The sequence below is a fragment of the Poecilia mexicana genome, unplaced genomic scaffold (genome assembly GCF_051168715.1).
Source record: "Poecilia mexicana isolate PSO_F unplaced genomic scaffold, ASM5116871v1 scaffold_6, whole genome shotgun sequence".
Classification (NCBI taxonomy): Eukaryota; Metazoa; Chordata; class Actinopteri; order Cyprinodontiformes; family Poeciliidae; genus Poecilia; species Poecilia mexicana.
In genome coordinates, this window is record NW_028263375.1 from 24,026,068 (window position 1) to 24,043,411 (window position 17,344).

At 38.1% G+C, this 17,344-nt stretch overlaps 3 protein-coding genes across 6 annotated transcripts; all 3 read left to right on the top strand.

The window, feature by feature from the left end:
- The first annotated feature begins 861 nt into the window (after nt 1-861).
- LOC106929126 (troponin I, slow skeletal muscle-like) lies at nt 862-2,569 on the top strand. Its single transcript, XM_015005810.2, has 5 exons — nt 862-964; nt 1,056-1,187; nt 1,294-1,383; nt 1,599-1,772; nt 2,113-2,569. The coding sequence occupies exons 2-5, from the start codon at nt 1,083-1,085 to the stop codon at nt 2,197-2,199; spliced, it is 456 nt and encodes a 151-aa protein (XP_014861296.2). The 5' UTR covers nt 862-964; nt 1,056-1,082; the 3' UTR covers nt 2,200-2,569.
- A 1,498-nt stretch (nt 2,570-4,067) lies between these two features.
- Nucleotides 4,068-11,823, top strand: LOC106929141 (troponin I, slow skeletal muscle-like). Of its 4 annotated transcripts, XM_088006465.1 has the most exons (8): nt 4,068-4,163; nt 4,254-4,341; nt 4,804-4,838; nt 5,024-5,065; nt 5,456-5,587; nt 5,703-5,792; nt 6,426-6,599; nt 6,688-7,305. In XM_088006465.1, exons 5-8 carry the CDS (start codon nt 5,483-5,485, stop codon nt 6,775-6,777), a joined length of 459 nt encoding a protein of 152 aa, XP_087862591.1. In that variant the 5' UTR covers nt 4,068-4,163; nt 4,254-4,341; nt 4,804-4,838; nt 5,024-5,065; nt 5,456-5,482; the 3' UTR covers nt 6,778-7,305. The 4 variants fall into 4 exon arrangements, with proteins under 4 accessions (XP_087862591.1, XP_087862590.1, XP_014861319.2 ...); XM_088006464.1 differs by lacking the exon at nt 4,068-4,163 and having other exon boundaries at nt 4,205-4,341; XM_088006463.1 differs by lacking the exons at nt 4,068-4,163; nt 4,254-4,341; nt 4,804-4,838; ... (2 more) ...; nt 5,703-5,792; nt 6,426-6,599 and adding exons at nt 8,375-8,882; nt 8,993-9,124; nt 9,934-10,023; nt 10,653-10,826; nt 11,046-11,823 and having other exon boundaries at nt 6,773-8,099.
- A 1,119-nt stretch (nt 11,824-12,942) lies between these two features.
- Nucleotides 12,943-17,047, top strand: bpgm (2,3-bisphosphoglycerate mutase). Its single transcript, XM_015005853.2, has 3 exons — nt 12,943-13,048; nt 13,709-14,317; nt 15,697-17,047. Exons 2-3 carry the CDS (start codon nt 13,717-13,719, stop codon nt 15,870-15,872), a joined length of 777 nt encoding a protein of 258 aa, XP_014861339.1. The 5' UTR covers nt 12,943-13,048; nt 13,709-13,716; the 3' UTR covers nt 15,873-17,047.
- Nucleotides 17,048-17,344: the final 297 nt, after the last annotated feature.

Sequence of the window (17,344 nt, forward strand, 5' to 3'; positions counted from 1 at the left end):
AACTTGTTTTCCGCAGAGATTAAATATAAGGTACGTTAATCTCTTTGTTTAATGACGATGCGGCATAGATTTAATAATTTACAGATAAATTTCTCACCTAATGCAGTTTGTTTAAAAAAAAAAAAACAAGCTAAAAGTTTGAGTTTAGATTACATTGGCATATTTAGCAGAAAGATACATTTTAGTTTACTGTTTATACATTAAAGTGCTGCAAATATACAGATTTTTAACCCCAAATTTAGATATTTTAGACAGTATTGTGACTTTTTATCCAAGTAATAGCTGAGATTGCAAATTTTCAAAAACAAAAAAAAAAATCCTAACTTGTGCTATACATTTAGTTTACACAAACTAAATCTGAATGTGATTTTTAGATAGCTACTCTAAACTTGGATAGAGCCCAAATTGGATTCAAAAAGGAAAATCATTCCAAGTATTCACAGCACTTGAGCATGAAGTGTTACTAATTTAAAGGCTCAGAGTCAGTGTGATGGAGCTCCAAGGTCTGGATGACTGAGAGAAACTGATGTCAATAAAATGTGTGTGACTGCAGACAAACTTCAAAATACATTTTATTTGATCAAATCAACATGGAATTAGACTGTGATTTTATACTGCAATAACCATCAAGGCAAATGATGTAACTATCACCTAAACTGATAATAATAAAAGGTCTAATCTTTCAACAGGAGCAATAGACATGTCTGAAGCGTAAGTGACAATGTTTTTCTGATATCTGTGAAAGAATATTTATTATACAAAAAAATATATAGAAATTATCCTCACTTCCTTTTTCCTTTCTTCCTTTTTTTCCTCATGTCATAACGTCCAACACAGACCGGTAAGGAATTGATACATTTGTTGCAGCTCAAATTAAATCAAAAATAAGAATAAAATTACTTTTTTCGTTTTTGTCTTTAAGAGAAAATCAAAGATCTCTGCATCTCGAAGGCTATATCTTAAGGTAGTGTCTCCTTTTATGAAGTCTTTTTTTTTTATCCAAATGGGGGATTGTTTGATCTCCTCTCTTTTTTTTTTTTTTTTTTGCCTGACAGACCAAGCTGCTGAAAACAGCAGCTGTGATGTTGGAGAAGACCAAGGAGGAGAGGATTCAGCAGAAAGAAGTTACTCTCACAGAGAAGGTTCCTCCTCTCCAGCTGTCTGGTTTGTCTGTTCAGGACCTCCAGGTGAGCGCATCGGAGGAAGACTCATTCAGATGTTTTGCAAACAGCTAAATCACTGTGGCGTAGGCTGCATTCGACACTAGCTTTAACTGTAATCATAACTTTCCAGACTTTGTGCAAAGAGCTGCACCGCAAGATAGATGTGGCAGATGAAGAACGGTACGACATCGAAGCCAAGGTGGCCAAAAACATCAAGGAGGTCTGGATTCATTCCTTCATTTCGTCTAGTTTAAGTGCCAGTGAATTCTATTTATTGTTTGCTTTTTTTCACATTAATGATGATGATGAATGAATAGATCTGCAAAGTTCTTTTACTTGAACTACTGTGTGACGGATCAACAGATTCAGTGAAAATATCAGCAGATCTTACTAAACGTGTTCTTTGCACTTGAATTTTTACATTTGAATCCACAGATCGAGGATCTCAATCGGAAGGTCTTTGATCTGAAGGGTAAGATGAAGCGACCCGCTCTGAAGAGAGTAAAGATCTCTGCGGACGCCATGCTGGGAGCTTTGCTGGGTTCAAGGGTTAAAGAGAGCGTGGACTTTAAAGTCAACCTCAAGACTGTGAAGAAAGAGGAGGAAAAGGTAAATGTGCGAATCTTAATGGCTGCAGCATCTACAGTTATGTGAGAGAACTAGAACACCCCATCACCGAATCAGTTCATTATTCAGAAACATTCACATATCAAATTCTAATTTTATTTCTAACCTTTGGAAAAGAAAGTAATTTAACTGCACTTGGCAAAAAATTCAAATAGTTTTCCTCCATTTACCACATTTCTTGTTTTATTGCTTGCTTTTTACTTAATTGCAAACATCATTCTACAATGTTTTACAGTCATTTTTTTGTCCATACTTACATATGTATGGTGTGTAGTATTTCTCAAAACTGCTGAGACTTTTTTTATGTTCTTTGCCTAATCAGAAGGAGGAAGTGACAGACTGGAGGAAGAACGTGGAAGCCATGTCCGGAATGGAGGGCAGGAAGAAGCTTTTTGATGCCAACCAGTAGATTGGTCTTTGTGGACATTTTGATGATAAATTCAGTTTTACAGTGTAAGAAATTGTAGAAGACCTTGCAGGGATTGTTCTTCCATAGAATCAGCAAAGACACGAGACAGGATTCAGCATGCATGACTGTATCTGCAGACTTTACACGCGATATTCAAAATTACTTAGATTATTAAAGAAAAAGTAATTGCAGCAATTTCTTTCTTTTTTTTTTGCATTCGGGTTAATTGCACTGTTTTGTTTTGTGGTTTTTGCACTTGTGAAACATTTGAACTGCTTATATGTCCACCCTAAAGAAAAAGAAAATGTTTCTTGACCTTAAAAAGCCTGAGGATAACAAAGTTAATAAAATGTTCTGGTGAAAACTTAAAGCTGATGCTGTAGTTCTCTTTTTTTATGCCTGTTTTATGAGGCTGACAATAACAGACAGGCAAAGAAGAAACAACGTTCACCTGCAAATATCTAAATCCTAAACATCACTGCAGCAGAAGACCACAGAGGAGAGAGAAGAGTCTTTCAACATGATTTGTGTGTATAAATATATATACAGTATATTTATATTTATATAAGTCACCTCTTTATAGTTTAAGTGTAAATGTTTGATTTTGGTCTCATCTGACCAGATTAACTTTCCATATTAAACACATGGCTAATGACAAATTTTAATCATCTAATGCCATTGTTTCTTTATTTACCAATGGCTGATCATCTTGCCATTCTTTCATACACATCATGTTGGTGGAGAGCTCAACTAATTGTAAGCGTAAACACATTCCACCATCTAAGCTGTGGATTCCTGCAGCTCCTCTAAAACGTGGCCATGGGACTCTGGGCTCTGATTCATGCTCTCCCGTCCCGCTCCGTCGTTTTGAGTGCAACGGCAACGTTGTGATAGGCTTTCAGTCGTGCTCTCGTATTTGCATTCTGCGAAACTGTATTGTAAACCTTGTCTGCCGCGTTCCTTCGTCCTCGTGATGTTGTTCGTTTGCTGATGTTCTCCGACAAGCCTCAGTTGCACTGATTTTTATGTGGCGGTCTTCAAATAAAAGAGGCCCTCTACACCTTTAAGACTTGTAAAAAATTTACCAACATTTGCCTTCTCCTTTCTCTTCGCATCAGTGCATTACTGTCTTTCATGTACAATCCCAACAAAATCACAAAAGATTTTTTACAGACAATGTTCTTAGTTATGTGAATGTGTGTATTCTTTGGTGTGTGCAGCCTTTAGTGTGAATCCAAGTGCCAGGCTGAAATCACACTGGCTCAGTTTACAAACCATCAAGCCTCACAGACCACCTGTCCTTGTTCCTCTGCAGGCCAAAATAAAACCAAGTTAACCTTTGGCTTTTGTCTTTCCTCAATGCAGCCTGTGCAAAGTGTTATGAGACAACTGCCATGATACGCAGCTGCAAATATAAACAAAAATGGTGACACAATTTGCTAATGGAAAATGCACGTGACCTATAAATACATATCTGCTTTGCTTTGCATGGCTAGAAAAAGGAAAAAGACATTTTAAGGAAAAAAAACAACATGGATCACTTTGAGTCAGTTTGAAACATTTGGGAACGAAACACCAGATTTAGTCGATATTAACAGACAACTAAATAGATAATCTGGGGTAGTCCATGTTACTTCTGGACCTCTTGAACCATGTGGTTTTCCTATAAATAAAAACGCTGCCCAAACGAAGGAGGTAACTCTGACTTCTTCCCTTCTGCCCCACTCCCTGACATCTTCATCTAAACTTTTCCAGCTGGCCCCGCTCTGTCACGACTCCGACCTTGACCCCCCCCTCTAAGGACACGCTGCCATTTCCACTAATAGATGTGGCAGAAATCGTGTTTAAACATACCCAAATGTCCGAACCCACGGAGCGGGCCTTATGACGGCCCCCCCACCCCTTACGCAGCTCAAATATTGTTGTGAACCCCCGTATATGTCACTGTTGGTGGACGGACAGAGGTAGTAAAACAGATACGACTCTATTTTAGTGAGCCATTCTACTTTGGAGGAGACACTATAAATTAGAGATGTGTTTTGTTTTGTTTTCAGAAAGCACAAGGAGCTCCTTGAGGTTGGATCGCCAGGCGGTGTGTTGCTAGTTCCTATTGGTACTTGTGCTTTCATTGTTTGACTCAGTGTGAGTATATTTCTCTTTACTTCGCAGCATCCAGCAGCGGCTGTCACGGTTCTTTACGTCAGAGCAGCATCTTGTTCTCTCTCAGGCCGTCTGAGCGGGCAGCAGTGTTATTGTTTAACATTAGCAGCTGGTTGAACAGAGTCTTCTCACATGCCTGCGGATTATCTGGTCACTTAACTGCTTTGTCGCCCACGGTGAACCTCTCATCACATATATTAACACTTGCACTGCTTGGACTCCTCAGAGGACATTCGCTTTAAACCTTTCCAGGCGTTTAGGAGGCGTGCAATTCAAAACAATTTAGCTTTAGCGACCAAATGCATTTGTAATTTGCAGGAGTTTTTAGACGTGCGTTTAACTTGCAACAATTCATTGATACAAAGCATGCAGAACGTCTTATAAGGCAGCAGTGAAGCAGCAATGTGTTTATTTATTTTAATGGATTTATTTCCCCCATTCTAGAGCGGTGGTTTAAGTCAGTCATGTCGGATGGGTAAGTGCTGTCTCCTCTCGTGTGTTTTTCCCACTGGTTATTGTGTTGTGTAAGATGTAAAACTATAATATGTTTCATTTCTCTTTTGAATGTCACCATAGAGAGGTAAGTATCAGTTATATCCATTTCTACTTATGTTTTGTGCAAGGCAGAAGGTGGAAATAAATATTATTTATGTGTGAATTACAGAAAAAATCTAAGATCTCCTCCTCCAGAAAGCTGGGGTTAAAAGTAAGAGTTTTAAGTTGTCTGTGTTGTTGTTGTTATTATTATTTTTGGTTGTGTCAAATGTTTGGCTATTTATTTAATTGATTTTATCCCCTAAGCTTATTTTCGATTTGTGCAAGAATGTTGTCAACTTCTCTAGCTACAATAGCTATGGAGCAGTTTGCATGCTGCAGTGTGCAGACCGCAGGATGAGAAATAATAGGTTCATGATTGCCTCGAGACACACTTTATTTAGTCTTAAAGGTGTACATTGCAAGCACATTTTTAAAAATGAAATCTGTGCTCTTTGGCATTTGTCATAAATATTGTATGTACTTACAAGTAAAAAAAAACAAAAAACGGGGGGGGAAAAAAGAGGATAAATGCTGCATTTTTATGGATTTTCACTCTTAGATCAAACTTTTGGCAGTCGCTACTCAAATGCTGGAGGAGGAAAAAAATCAGAAGATAAAGGAAAAAGAAGCCATGCTGGCAGAGAGACTTCCTCCGCTGAATCTTTCTGGTCTGTCTTTACAGGAACTGCAGGTATTTCTTTTCAACCACAAAACCCGTTTACGTCCGGATTAGTCCCAGTCTCCTTTCGGCAAGTTACTCACTATTATTAAATGTACCCTGATGTTATTTTCTTTTTTTATTAAAGGATCTGTGCAAAGAATTGCACCGCAAGATTGATATAGTAGACGAGGAGCGCTACGACGTTGGCCTGAAAGTTTCCAAGAACAATGTGGAGGTGAGATCATTAAGACAGAACAGCAATGCAAGATGAAGGTCAGTTCACTTGTCCATGTATTTTTAAGCCTTAAATTAAGTTTCAGTCTCTAAAATACCACCAAAATTATTACCTTTGGCCTGATAATACACTAAAGTAAAACTTGAAATGAAACTTTGTGAAGCTGAGGCGAAGATCCATGCCCTTAAAGATAAACTAGTATTTTTGTACGCTTTTAAATAATGTCATAAAATATTCCGAAACACAATTTACAGTGGCGAAATAAAATAGTGGCTTTTTTGTTCTTCTCCATTTATGCCAACTTGGTTGTAATTTGAGATTTTCACCACAAGATGTCACTACACCCTACATTTTTGACAGCAGCTGAAAACCACACAAGCATGTTCACAAATCAGACTTTGCATGATGGAAGCAAAAAAAAAAAAAAAAAAGCAAAATAAAGTCAATAACTGAAATCCATAGCTCAACTGGAAACATCCTGCAGCCGCACCACGGTGGTATGGCGACATCTCACAGCTTGACTGTACATTATGTGAATCTTAAATAACACCACTGAGTAATACGCCTATGAAAGATGCAAATTATCTTGAGTAATGAGGTAGATTGATATAATAACGTGCTCCGTTTGGGCAGATTGAAAACATGAAACTGAAGATTACTGAGATCCAGAGTAAGTTCAAGAAGCCTCACCTGCGGAGAGTGAAGATCTCAGCTGAGGCGATGCTGAGCGTTCTGCTGGGCTCCAAACACAAGGAGTCGTTTGACTTCAAGGCAAACCTCAAAACTGTCAAGAAGGAGGAAGAAAAGGTGAATCTGGTTTTTATCCACCTGAATATTGTTTTCTGGGGTTTTTTTATATATACGTTTTTGTCCAATTTGTTTTGTTCTCTATCAGAAAGAGGAGGTTACTGACTGGCGTAAGAATGTGGAGGCCATGTCTGGGATGGAGGGCAGGAAGAAGCTCTTTGACGCTTCTGGCAACTGAAGACAAAAACACTAGCTTTTCTGTTTTATAATATTTCCAAATTCTGTAAAAGACGCTACTATAACGTAACATCATCCGCACATTGTACTGCTGAATGCAAAGAGACACTTCAGGAAGACTCGAGGTTTAGGGAAATTATCGTCGCATCAACAACGACGCAGCAGAAATGTGCTCTTTGTTCCAGCAGATGGCAGCAGAGCTCTTTAACTTTTAAGCACCTCTGGAAACTTTGGACGTTCAGAAAAGTTTGGCGATTTCAAACAATATTATTTGCTGTTTAGAAACAGTTCTCAGTTGTAGCAAACTGACTTGATGTGGTACAGCTACAAAAGTAGCATTGGCCAATAAAAGTGCTTCTAAAATTCAAAAAAATTATATTTCTGTTAGTTTCTGTATATTCATATCCTCCACAAAAAAGGGGATTATGTGTTATTTTCTATTTATATCTAGAAATCCTCTTTGAAAGCATATTTGATCAAGTTTATTTTGACCTATCATGATAAAAATGAATAAATAAATTACACACTTTGTCACTTCTGGGCTTTTAATTTAAAAAGGATTTGAAGTTTGAAAATAATTTTAATCTAACCATACATATCACACTACATAAATTTGTCTTACAGATGCATCAAAATAAATTAAATACAACTAAAAATCCCATTATTCAGTTGGGAAAAGTGACACTTGCTTACAAACCAAATTAATGATAATTAGATTGATACATAATGTCATATTCATTATAAGGATTTTGGCCTTTTTCGTTCCCTCAATTCTCCCTTTTATCTGCAAGTTTCCTGCTCTTATACTTCCTAAACTTTTCCATAAGGTAAGCCATAATAAAGCCATAAGTTAAAAATAAACGCTTTGAATAAAATAAAAAATAAAAAACATACTTTTAGAAAATATTTCTTCTTATGAAGAAGTACAAGATTCCAAAATGGAAAAAAAATTGGGCAAATTCTAAAAAAAAAAAAAAAAAAAAAAACTTTAATTCCTAGATAATTCGTAAACCCCATGAATTTAAAGAGGATGTACTTCGATATAAATATATATATATATTTTTGCGTGTCTGTAAACTGCACTATCAGATTTCAGCTGCTCCTCTTGAGACAAACCAAGGAAGCATCACAGGTGAACCCTCCTCAGAACTTCTAAGAACTTCACACCTCATACATGTGAAGTACGAGAGATGGAGTCTAAGAATGGAGAGTCTATTTCAGTGAGCCACTCACATGAGCCCTGAAATCTATATATCTGCCCTCTTTCATCCCCTTGAGTCACACACAAGGGAACTCCTGAGCATTGAAACTTAACTTTTAAAGGTAAGAAAATCTTCTTACTACAAGAAGGCAAAACAGTGTATCAGACAAAAGACACATCTTTAAAGTAGATGTGGCAGAGATATTGTTCCATATATCTCTATTTTTACCCTAAAATGGATGAAGATTAAAGTTTACGTCTTCTTATTTTTACTTATTCACATTTTAGTTGCAGTTTTAAGTGATCTTCACGTTTAGGTTCATTTCTAATTTCCAATGTTTATAGTCAATATGTAGAAAATTACCAGTGCTTTTTACTCCATCTGTCTGATTTACAGACACAACAAGGAGGAAGTAGGGACTTCTATCATGTCTGGAACGTAAGTTCAACCCCAGAAATCCTATTCTTCACCACTTATTGGCAACAATTAATCAATTTTTCTTTTTTGCACGATGGACACAAATGTTCACCTCAACAGCCCTTCGGTGAGTCCAGATGGTTTCTGTGGGTTTATGCTGATTTTTTTTTTCTTTTTTTTTTTTTGTACAGGCATGTCAGCAACTAAAAACAATGTATCGTAACAGCTTGGGGCCTTTAACTCCACAAATACATTGTGAGAATTAAGAAAGTACATCAAGCCAGATAGACACCAATCATACAAAGAAAATGGTTTGCTTTATGTTTAGCTTTTATGCTTTAAAAATGCTTCCACCGTCACTGTACGGAGATTTTTAGAAGCACGCAAAAAGTGATGCACACCTCAAACAATGTAAACTTAATCTTGTTTCATTCTGTCACAGAAACCTAAGCCAAAAATCTCTGCATCCCGCAGATTGTTCTTGAAGGTATGCCCTGTATAAATAATGTCCAACTTTGCCAAAGTGTATCCACAACCATTAAATAGTATGTTTTTCTCTGTATGTTTTTTTTTTCTTGTTGTTGTTTTTATTTCCAGACCAAACTGTTAAAGAAGGCAATGACTATGCTGGAGAGTGAAAAGCAAGCCAGAATAGCTGATAAACAGAGGATCCTTGATGAAAGACACCCAACCCTCCAGCTGTCAGGCCTTTCCATGCAGGAACTACAGGTACACCTATAACCCTTAATTTAGTGTATTATGATTTTGAAGGTTGAAGATGTAGAGAAAAATTGCATGCATTCCAGCTTGCCAATTTTTTAAATAGATCAGTTGCTCCAAATGTATTTTCGTCTTACATATTTAATATCTGGTCATCAAACTTCAAAGTTATGGGTTTTATTTGGATAGATGATTAAAATGTGGGTTACCCTCCAAATCATTGAAAAAAAATGTTATTTTAAAAGCTCCAGGAGAGAAAAATATTTATCATAAAGAAATAATAAAATCCTTAAACCTAAGTTTATTTGATACATTATTTTCTAAATAAACACAAAATAGTTTCAGTTTATTATATAATAGAAGTCAGAACATAAATTGTTCTCATCATTCTTTAACCTTCTTACATATTGTTCCTATACAACTGCATTTTATAATACTTTTCATTAGTATGCAATGCGACGTGTCGAAAAAACAAACGTGTATAATTGGCGAAGTAAAATACGTCTTATGTCTGGACTTTGACTGGGCCACTCTGACATATGAAGATGTTTTGATCTGAGTCATTTTATTGTTTATCTAGCTGTCAGCTAATTACCATTGTCCTGATGGTCGGGTAAACCTCAGGCAAAATATTTGAATCAAATTCAAATCTTTTGCATCTGCTAAGAAGTTTTGCTCCAGTACTTGGCTCCATTTGTTCACATCAACTCTCGTTAGCTTCCACATCTTTAATCTTTATTTTGTTGTTAGCTAACTTATGTTCTCTAAGCCTAGAGTCCTTCAATGAGCCTGTTAAACAAAAATGTTTCTGTCCACAGAATCTTTGCAAAGAGATCCACCAAAAAATTGACAAGGTCGACGAAGAGCGCTACGACATTGCTAGCAAAGTGGCAATAAATGAGAAAGAGGTGAGTGATTCCAGTAAATACGGCAACATCCACGTTTATTGGGCATTCTGGTGAAGACATGCAAAAAGCTTTGAAATAATTCCATCTTCTATTGAAGAAGCAAAAGATCTAACATATTTCTATTTATTCATTTTTGTAAAAGAAAGAAAAAAAGGAAAATAATTGTTATAAATTAATAAAACCATCCCTGCCACATTTACTCACATTCTAAATGATTGTTGTTCAATAAATGCAATCAAGCGTTTTCTTAATTTGGACAATGCATTTTTGATTTTATCAGAATATCTGAATTTTTACATCATAATCCATTTCCTGGGACATAAAACATAATGTGACAAAGAGACCTATTAACTTGTTCATTAACCTTCAGAAATCAGAAAATAGCAACAAGAAAAAGAAGGGAAAAAAAAATCTCCAGAGCATTGCCATTACTGAACCACAACAAACAGGGACATCATGGTGTCACCAAGGCTCCGAAGCAACAATTCATTTTGAACACGCTTCCTAGAGACAACTTTCCTTCTCCAGAATCACACATCTATAAGAGACACATGCGATCTACGCACAGCGGAAATTTAAAACCTTGTGTTTAATTGTAAAGACGGGTTTGTGGTTTGTCTTCCACAAAGATACAGAACTTGTCTCAAAAGGTCTTTGAGCTGAAGGGCAAGATGAAGAGACCGAACCTGAGGAAGGTTAGGGTGTCTGCAGGAGCCATGCTGGGAGCCCTGCTGGGGGCAAAGGTAAAAGAGTCAGTGGACTTCAAGGCCAACCTCAAGACCGTGAAGAAAGAGGAGGAAAAGGTAAGAGTGCAGGATGTAGACGTGCATGTTAGGTCGAATGTTCATTTAAGTCGCTTAGACTGTATGCATTTTTCATTAAATGCATACAGAATTGAATAAAAAATTGTATCTAATGCCGCAGCGTTAAGCAAGCAACCGTCCACATCTCACCGACCTTAAAATCATCTCAAGTGTTTAATCAGGGTGAACCGATTCAAATGTTCTGCTCTGATGCCACAGAAAGAAGAAGTCACTGACTGGCGTAAGAACGTGGACGCCATGTCTGGGATGGAGGGGAGAAAGAAGCTGTTTGATGCTGCCCAGTAGATTTGTGATGGATGTCAGTCACTTTAATCGCGGCTGTAAATTAAGAAAAGTGTAAACACTGAAACTGTTTGGGTTTGTAAGTGACAAAGATGACAATGAAAACTTTGGGATCATTTTTGTTGAATACACATGAATGTATCATCTGTCTCTGCTCCATTTAAGTAATTTTATCTCACTATTTCACCCCATCTCTTCGTTGTCGTCTTCATCATCATTGACTTCAAAAAGAAAAAGTCATCTATAAATTTAAAACAGTCTTAAGATTGTCCTAAAAATCTTATTCTCCTTTTTTTTTGTTGGGACTGAAAGGACAGTGCTTATTTATTTTTATAACAGTTAAGGCTGTGCAAGAATGGCTGATCACGTTTAACCACTGAGGTGCTTACCCTTGAAATTATATGGAAAATGATTGTGCATTTTTGAGATAAACCAGTCTTATGATTTATGTCTAAAAGTACATGTGAAACATAATCAAAATGCTATTGTTTTTATTAAGAACTCTTATCAGTATATCCTCAAAAATACTTGTAGTACCTTCGCTGTATTTTCAAGGAGTCTTACATAAAAATGCTTCAATTCACACATTAGAACTGTTTTATAACAATATGTCCAACATTGTTGTAGGAAAACCAGTTTTCTTTTTTTTTTTTTTTTTTGCTCTCTGCAAAAATCTTAATAAATCACATCCTTATTTCTGGCTTTGTCTGCTTTGTTACACTGTAATCTGTAGAAGTTTGCTTGAAGCCTATTCCACTAATGTGTAAAAAGTCTCATTTCGCATTGCTGTCAATGATTTTGCATTTTTAGAGGAAATGTGGCTGTCTTCCAGTGACGTGGCTAATAAGCACTGCAAGAAATATTGCTGTAGGCTAAAGGGTAAGTGGGCAAGTGACATGTAGGCTGGTGTCTTGTTAGCAACTTTTAGTTCAGGACAAAATTCAAAGGGCTATTCCAAGATCTTTTAAGGATCCCCTGACGTGTGACAAGTTGCTCTCAGTTCAATTAAATTGGAATTAAATATTTACTTTAAGCCATTTTATTGCAACTTTGATCAGCTCCCTTGTCCCTGCTGAAGAACAACCTCCCTCCAGATGGTGCCCATCCCCCAGCGGTCATCAAGGAAGAGGCGTGGTACACCTGAGACAGGATGGCAGGTGTCACAAAATTCATAAATATATTTTTTCAGTACATGTCGAAAGATTGATTTAACAGATGAAAAAAAAAGTTCAGAAATTGGAAACATTTTAGATTTCTGCAACTTCTGAACTAATGCTTATGCGAATCTGAGCATAATTTTTCAGCCTTTTCTACATGCCATTGTTTTATGCATTAATAAACATGGCTATTTTATTTGAAAGGCTACATGTTTGTTCATGTGTTTATATTAAATTAAAAGCTCTTTTTTCTCCTCCCCCAGGCTACATTTTTCTGAAGTCGGTGTCTGCATGTTGAATACATTGGCTTTTCTTCCTTGTTAAGATAGTCTCGCCTAGGGCGCCATTATCGCTAGAACCGCCCATGTCCGCTACTAGTACTGACATGACTATAATAATAGATGTACTGTACTCCTACTACTACAAACAATGTAAATATCTTTACAGAAACGCATTACCCCTCTAACTCATGGAAACAAAAACAAACATGTTCACAGTGCGGGAGCTGCGACCCCCTCTTCCTCTTGCTCTCAGTTCTCCTTCCCCTACCGCGAGCTTGCCTGAACCGTTTGTCCCCCTCCTAATATGGGCATAACAGACACCGGAGGGAACGCCCACAAAGGACGATGCAGCTCTCCGATTGGACGGCCGCTACATTAATCACCAACGCACCAAGCGGACGTTGCTGTGGCCTGGCGATTCTTGTCAACATTGACGAGAGTGTCGACGGCATTTTTGTCGGGGTTTTTTAACTCCACCGGGGTAAGGTGATGCATTTTGTTTGATACAATTCGACTGTTTCTGGTAAAGATTAGAAATTACATGCATACACCGGCCTTGTTGCTTTACTGAACGGCTGTGCAGCATTAACTGTGCCGGTGTTCACCCATCCTTTTAGCTTCACCATTCATCAGTAATGTTGTGGATGAGGCTGATACTGTTGTTTTGATCCTATTTCTCAATAAGGATAATTGATGAGGCAATGTCGACTCCTTCAGCAGGTCTCTATTTTTATCTAGCATTGACTAAGAAGTTCTCACTGCTTTTAAATTGAGATCACCCACCTGTATTAGTATTTTTTAAACCTTTCTTTAACCAGATAAAAACCCATTGAGATCTCAAGACCTCTTTCTTAAGGGTGACCTGGCCTAGAAGGGCAGCAAATAAGCAGAAATAGACATTAGAAATAGAAATAGAACAAATAAGCAGAAGTAGACATTAGAAATAGAAATAGAAAGAACTACTGGACTTCAAAAAATAAAGTGCAGTAGTTGTAACAATAATAATAAAAAAAAAAAAAGGCCACTTAAAATTAGAAACACAGGCACAGGATGTCCCCCTGTCTGTTTTTAAAAAGTTGTCACCCGCACCCAGCTTTGTTTCGTTTCCATTAAGTAATATGCATCACTCCTCTGCTTCTAGTTCTTCGGATGTCTAAGTACAGACTGGTTCTGCTGAGGCATGGCGAGGGCGCCTGGAACAAGGAGAACCGCTTCTGCAGCTGGGTCGACCAGAAGCTGAGCGAGGAAGGGGTGAAGGAAGCCCGGGACTGCGGCAGGCTTCTCAAGGAGCAGGGATACAAGTTCGACTTGGTGTTCACCTCCCTGCTCAGCCGCTCCATCCACACGGCGTGGCTGGTGTTGGAGGCCATGGGCCAGGAGTGGGTCCCCGTCGTCAAGTCGTGGCGGCTCAACGAACGCCACTACGGAGCCCTGATCGGACTCAACCGGGCAGAAATGGCTCTGCAGCACGGAGAGCAAAAGGTGAAGCAGTGGAGAAGGAGCTACAACATCTCTCCGCCTCTGATTGATGAGTCCCACCCTTACTATACGGAGATCTACAACGACCGTAGATACGCCACGTGCGACGTGCCGAAGGAGAACCTCCCCCGAGCGGAGAGCCTGAAGGAGGTTCTGGACAGGCTGCTGCCGTACTGGAACAGCACCGTGGTCCCGGAGATCCAGAAAGGCAAGACTATCCTCATTTCTGGTCACGGGAACAGCTGCAGGGCCATCCTTAAACACTTGGAAGGTATGCAGTACGCCACTGGGTTGAACTTTTTCTTTTCTTTATACAGATGTAGTGAAATCATCTTCTTTAAAGATCACTGTTGCTCATCAGAGTCACTGAACAAGGAAGTACATAAAATATTTCAGGTCCAAAAATGGAAGCTTGAACTTTTGCAGAAAGGTCAGCAAGTTTATGTTACATTTAAGTGTAATATGAAATCCATGCTGACCTTTTACTACACTTGCAAGCATCAGGGTCTGAAGGGGGGCCATGCCTCATTCATCAGCTTCAATATTCGTAATCATCATGAATTTTTACAGGACCTCACCTTTCCAAAAATATTTTGCATTATTAGTAAGCAAGAATATTAATTGAACGCATGCAAATGGATATGAGGAGATTCAACGTATTGTGCAAAATGTACTTTTTTTTGTCATGTTTTCCTGTGCAGCCTCTAACTGGTTGTCTTCCAGGATTGTCCCGGGGTAGCTTCTTCCCCCTGGCTGAAGTATTCCCACAGCATAATACTGCCACTACCACGTGTCACGCTAGAGATGGGGTGTTTAGGGAGATGTGCATTGTTGGATTACTCTCAACACAAACCAAAAAGTTCAAGTTTGAGCTCATCTGACCGTTTGCATTTCAAATGTTGGTTTGGTCAAAACAAAGCTGCACCTGCACCAGAAACGTTCCTGGACGTTTCTGGTTTCATGGACCAGAAACGACCATGAAGAGGTTTCTGGTTGAAATGTGACAAAATGTCAGAGGAAGTAAAAAGGAGTGTAATTATTTTTCTCAAGGCACAGGAGACGCCTCCACCTCCCACTTTAGACGGGTTTATGAAAATAAGAAACTCCCCCAACCTGTTATTGCTACCGCATTTATTCCAGTTCATTCTGTAAGTGATGAGTCTCTTGATCTGTTTTCAACCACCGTCTCCATGGGAACGGGGGACTTTTCCACCTACATAAGAGTTCACCTGCCCACTGGAGTCGTGCTGTCAGTGTGTAGGGGGAGGGCTGTTTGACAAAAACTTATTAATATTACATAAAACTATTCAGTTTGACTCAATTTAGCTTGTTATTTTTATTGCTGATACTCAACAAAAAGGTCATCTCAAGGTAACTTCACAATTGAGTTTTAACTGGTGTGCAAGAATATAAAGTGAGTCCAACACAGTTGGTAAGCTACATGACTCCTATAGGGTAAGCTTTATCAACATGGGAAAGTAAAAAATTGAAATTTTTACTTTCAACTGTCAACTTACTAAAATGGTCGTTAGTTTGTGTGCAACGTAACTTTGACCGTAGTTGATGAAGAAACATTGTAATAGATTAACTGCAAACCGACAACAATTTACTACACGAATCATTTCAATTAATTTGACTTCTTTTCAACAGGTGTTTCGGACGAAGACATCGCCAGCGTGACTCTACCCACCGGGGTGCCTGTGCAGCTAGAGCTGGACGAGAACCTCAAACCAGTGAAGCCTCGCCAGCTGCTGGGAGACCAGGCCAAGATTCAGGCCGCCATTAAAAAGGTGGAGGACCAGGGCAAGGCTAAACAAGCCACTTGACCACATGCGCACACACACACACACACGCCGCCTTTACCGCCTGCTGCCTGGATTATTACATCCGGCGAAAAGCTACAATCTTAAACAGACTTGAATTATTCTGTATTGCAAAATTAGCCAATGACAACAACAACAACAACTCATTGCAGTTGTGAGGCTCCTAGGTGTCAATGTTACACTTGCAACAATGTGTGATTGTTGGCTTAAGCAGGATACACTGGAAATGTCGGAGATCGGTAAATCAATGTGTACTCTTTAACTGTTTTAGCAAGCTACTGGACTGTGTTTTGTGTGTAAATGTTGAGGGTAAAACTCTGCTCCTTGTCTTATCTGTCTATGTGTAGACCTTAATTTATTTACTTATACTTTTCTACAGAGAGTAATGAAGAGAAGAAAAAAAAAATCAGTGAAAGCTCATATTAGTCTTTTAAAGTGTTTGTTGCTGTTACATTAGGACTCGTTTCCTTTTTTTTTTAAACCTGTGTTTTTGGTATTTAACCTGCTTTCTGTTGCAGAGCTACAGATAGTCTGCCTATTTATTAAATGACGCTCAATATATTGTTAAAATATGCCATTACAATGCCACATTTGTATGAAATAATCATACATTTGAATTGCACAGTGGTTTATACACTGTGATTACTTCTGGTACAGAACAAAAATGTGGATTGTTTTTTTTTTTTTTTTTCATTAATACATTGGTATGAACTGGTTGTGATCTGCAGTTTTAGTAAGGAGGTTTTCAAATTGAAGTTACCTTGCTGAATGTGCCAATTGAGAAAAGTAAGTCTTATTTTGTGCAAATATAATAATTGGTTAATGTAAGCATCGTTAAGGTTTTTTTTTTTTAAATACTTTTCAAGTCAAAAGTATGAGTGACGGTACAAACTGTGTATACTCATTGTCATAAAGCAGAACTCTGTTTATTTTATGCTGTCTCGTATCTCTTGTTTGTGGATGCAATTTGTGCAATACCTGTATTTTCATGTTGTTTCACTGTTACTTTGTTCCCCTGAACTGCTTTGTCACAAGAAGGAAACAGGCGAGTCATGGATGTGCAAATACTTGAGTGTCGACAGCACTGATGTTTGTAGTTTCAGCTAATTTTAATCCTACAGATGTTACTGGATGAACGATTCCCATGTAATATAAAAGTTCTAATTTTTGTTTGTGTATATTTGTGTGTGGTTTTTTTTAATGTTTTTTGCTGAGCTTTGTCACGTCAGGAGTATATTTAATTTATGGTGAGGCAAATTATATTGGAAACGGATCAGAAAACGATTTGATCGTTTGTGTCGTTCGTTTGTTGGATTCTGGTCGCTTACGGAAGCCTGGAGGCAATAAACAGCCGTGGGATACAACACATGAACCCAGACCAGTGCAATCATTTCCGTGCAAACAGACCAGTTTTTCCGACGCACAAAGGAAGTCTTCACAGGCTGATTCTTTATATGTCTGTCAACTTAAAAAAG

Bases quoted from the DNA above. Each gene is read 5' to 3' on its own strand.
- LOC106929126 (XM_015005810.2), top strand. From the start codon at position 1,083: ATGTTGGAGAAGACCAAGGAGGAGAGGATTCAGCAGAAAGAAGTTACT. The intron at 1,188-1,293 runs GTGAGCGCATCG...ATAACTTTCCAG, and splicing joins TGTCTGTTCAGGACCTCCAG to ACTTTGTGCAAAGAGCTGCA. The intron at 1,384-1,598 runs GTCTGGATTCAT...TTGAATCCACAG, and splicing joins TGGCCAAAAACATCAAGGAG to ATCGAGGATCTCAATCGGAA.
- LOC106929141 (XM_015005833.2), top strand. From the start codon at position 5,009: ATGTGTGAATTACAGAAAAAATCTAAGATCTCCTCCTCCAGAAAGCTG. The intron at 5,793-6,425 runs GTGAGATCATTA...CCGTTTGGGCAG, and splicing joins TTTCCAAGAACAATGTGGAG to ATTGAAAACATGAAACTGAA. The intron at 6,600-6,687 runs GTGAATCTGGTT...GTTCTCTATCAG, and splicing joins TCAAGAAGGAGGAAGAAAAG to AAAGAGGAGGTTACTGACTG.
- bpgm (XM_015005853.2), top strand. From the start codon at position 13,717: ATGTCTAAGTACAGACTGGTTCTGCTGAGGCATGGCGAGGGCGCCTGG. The intron at 14,318-15,696 runs GTATGCAGTACG...TCTTTTCAACAG, and splicing joins CATCCTTAAACACTTGGAAG to GTGTTTCGGACGAAGACATC.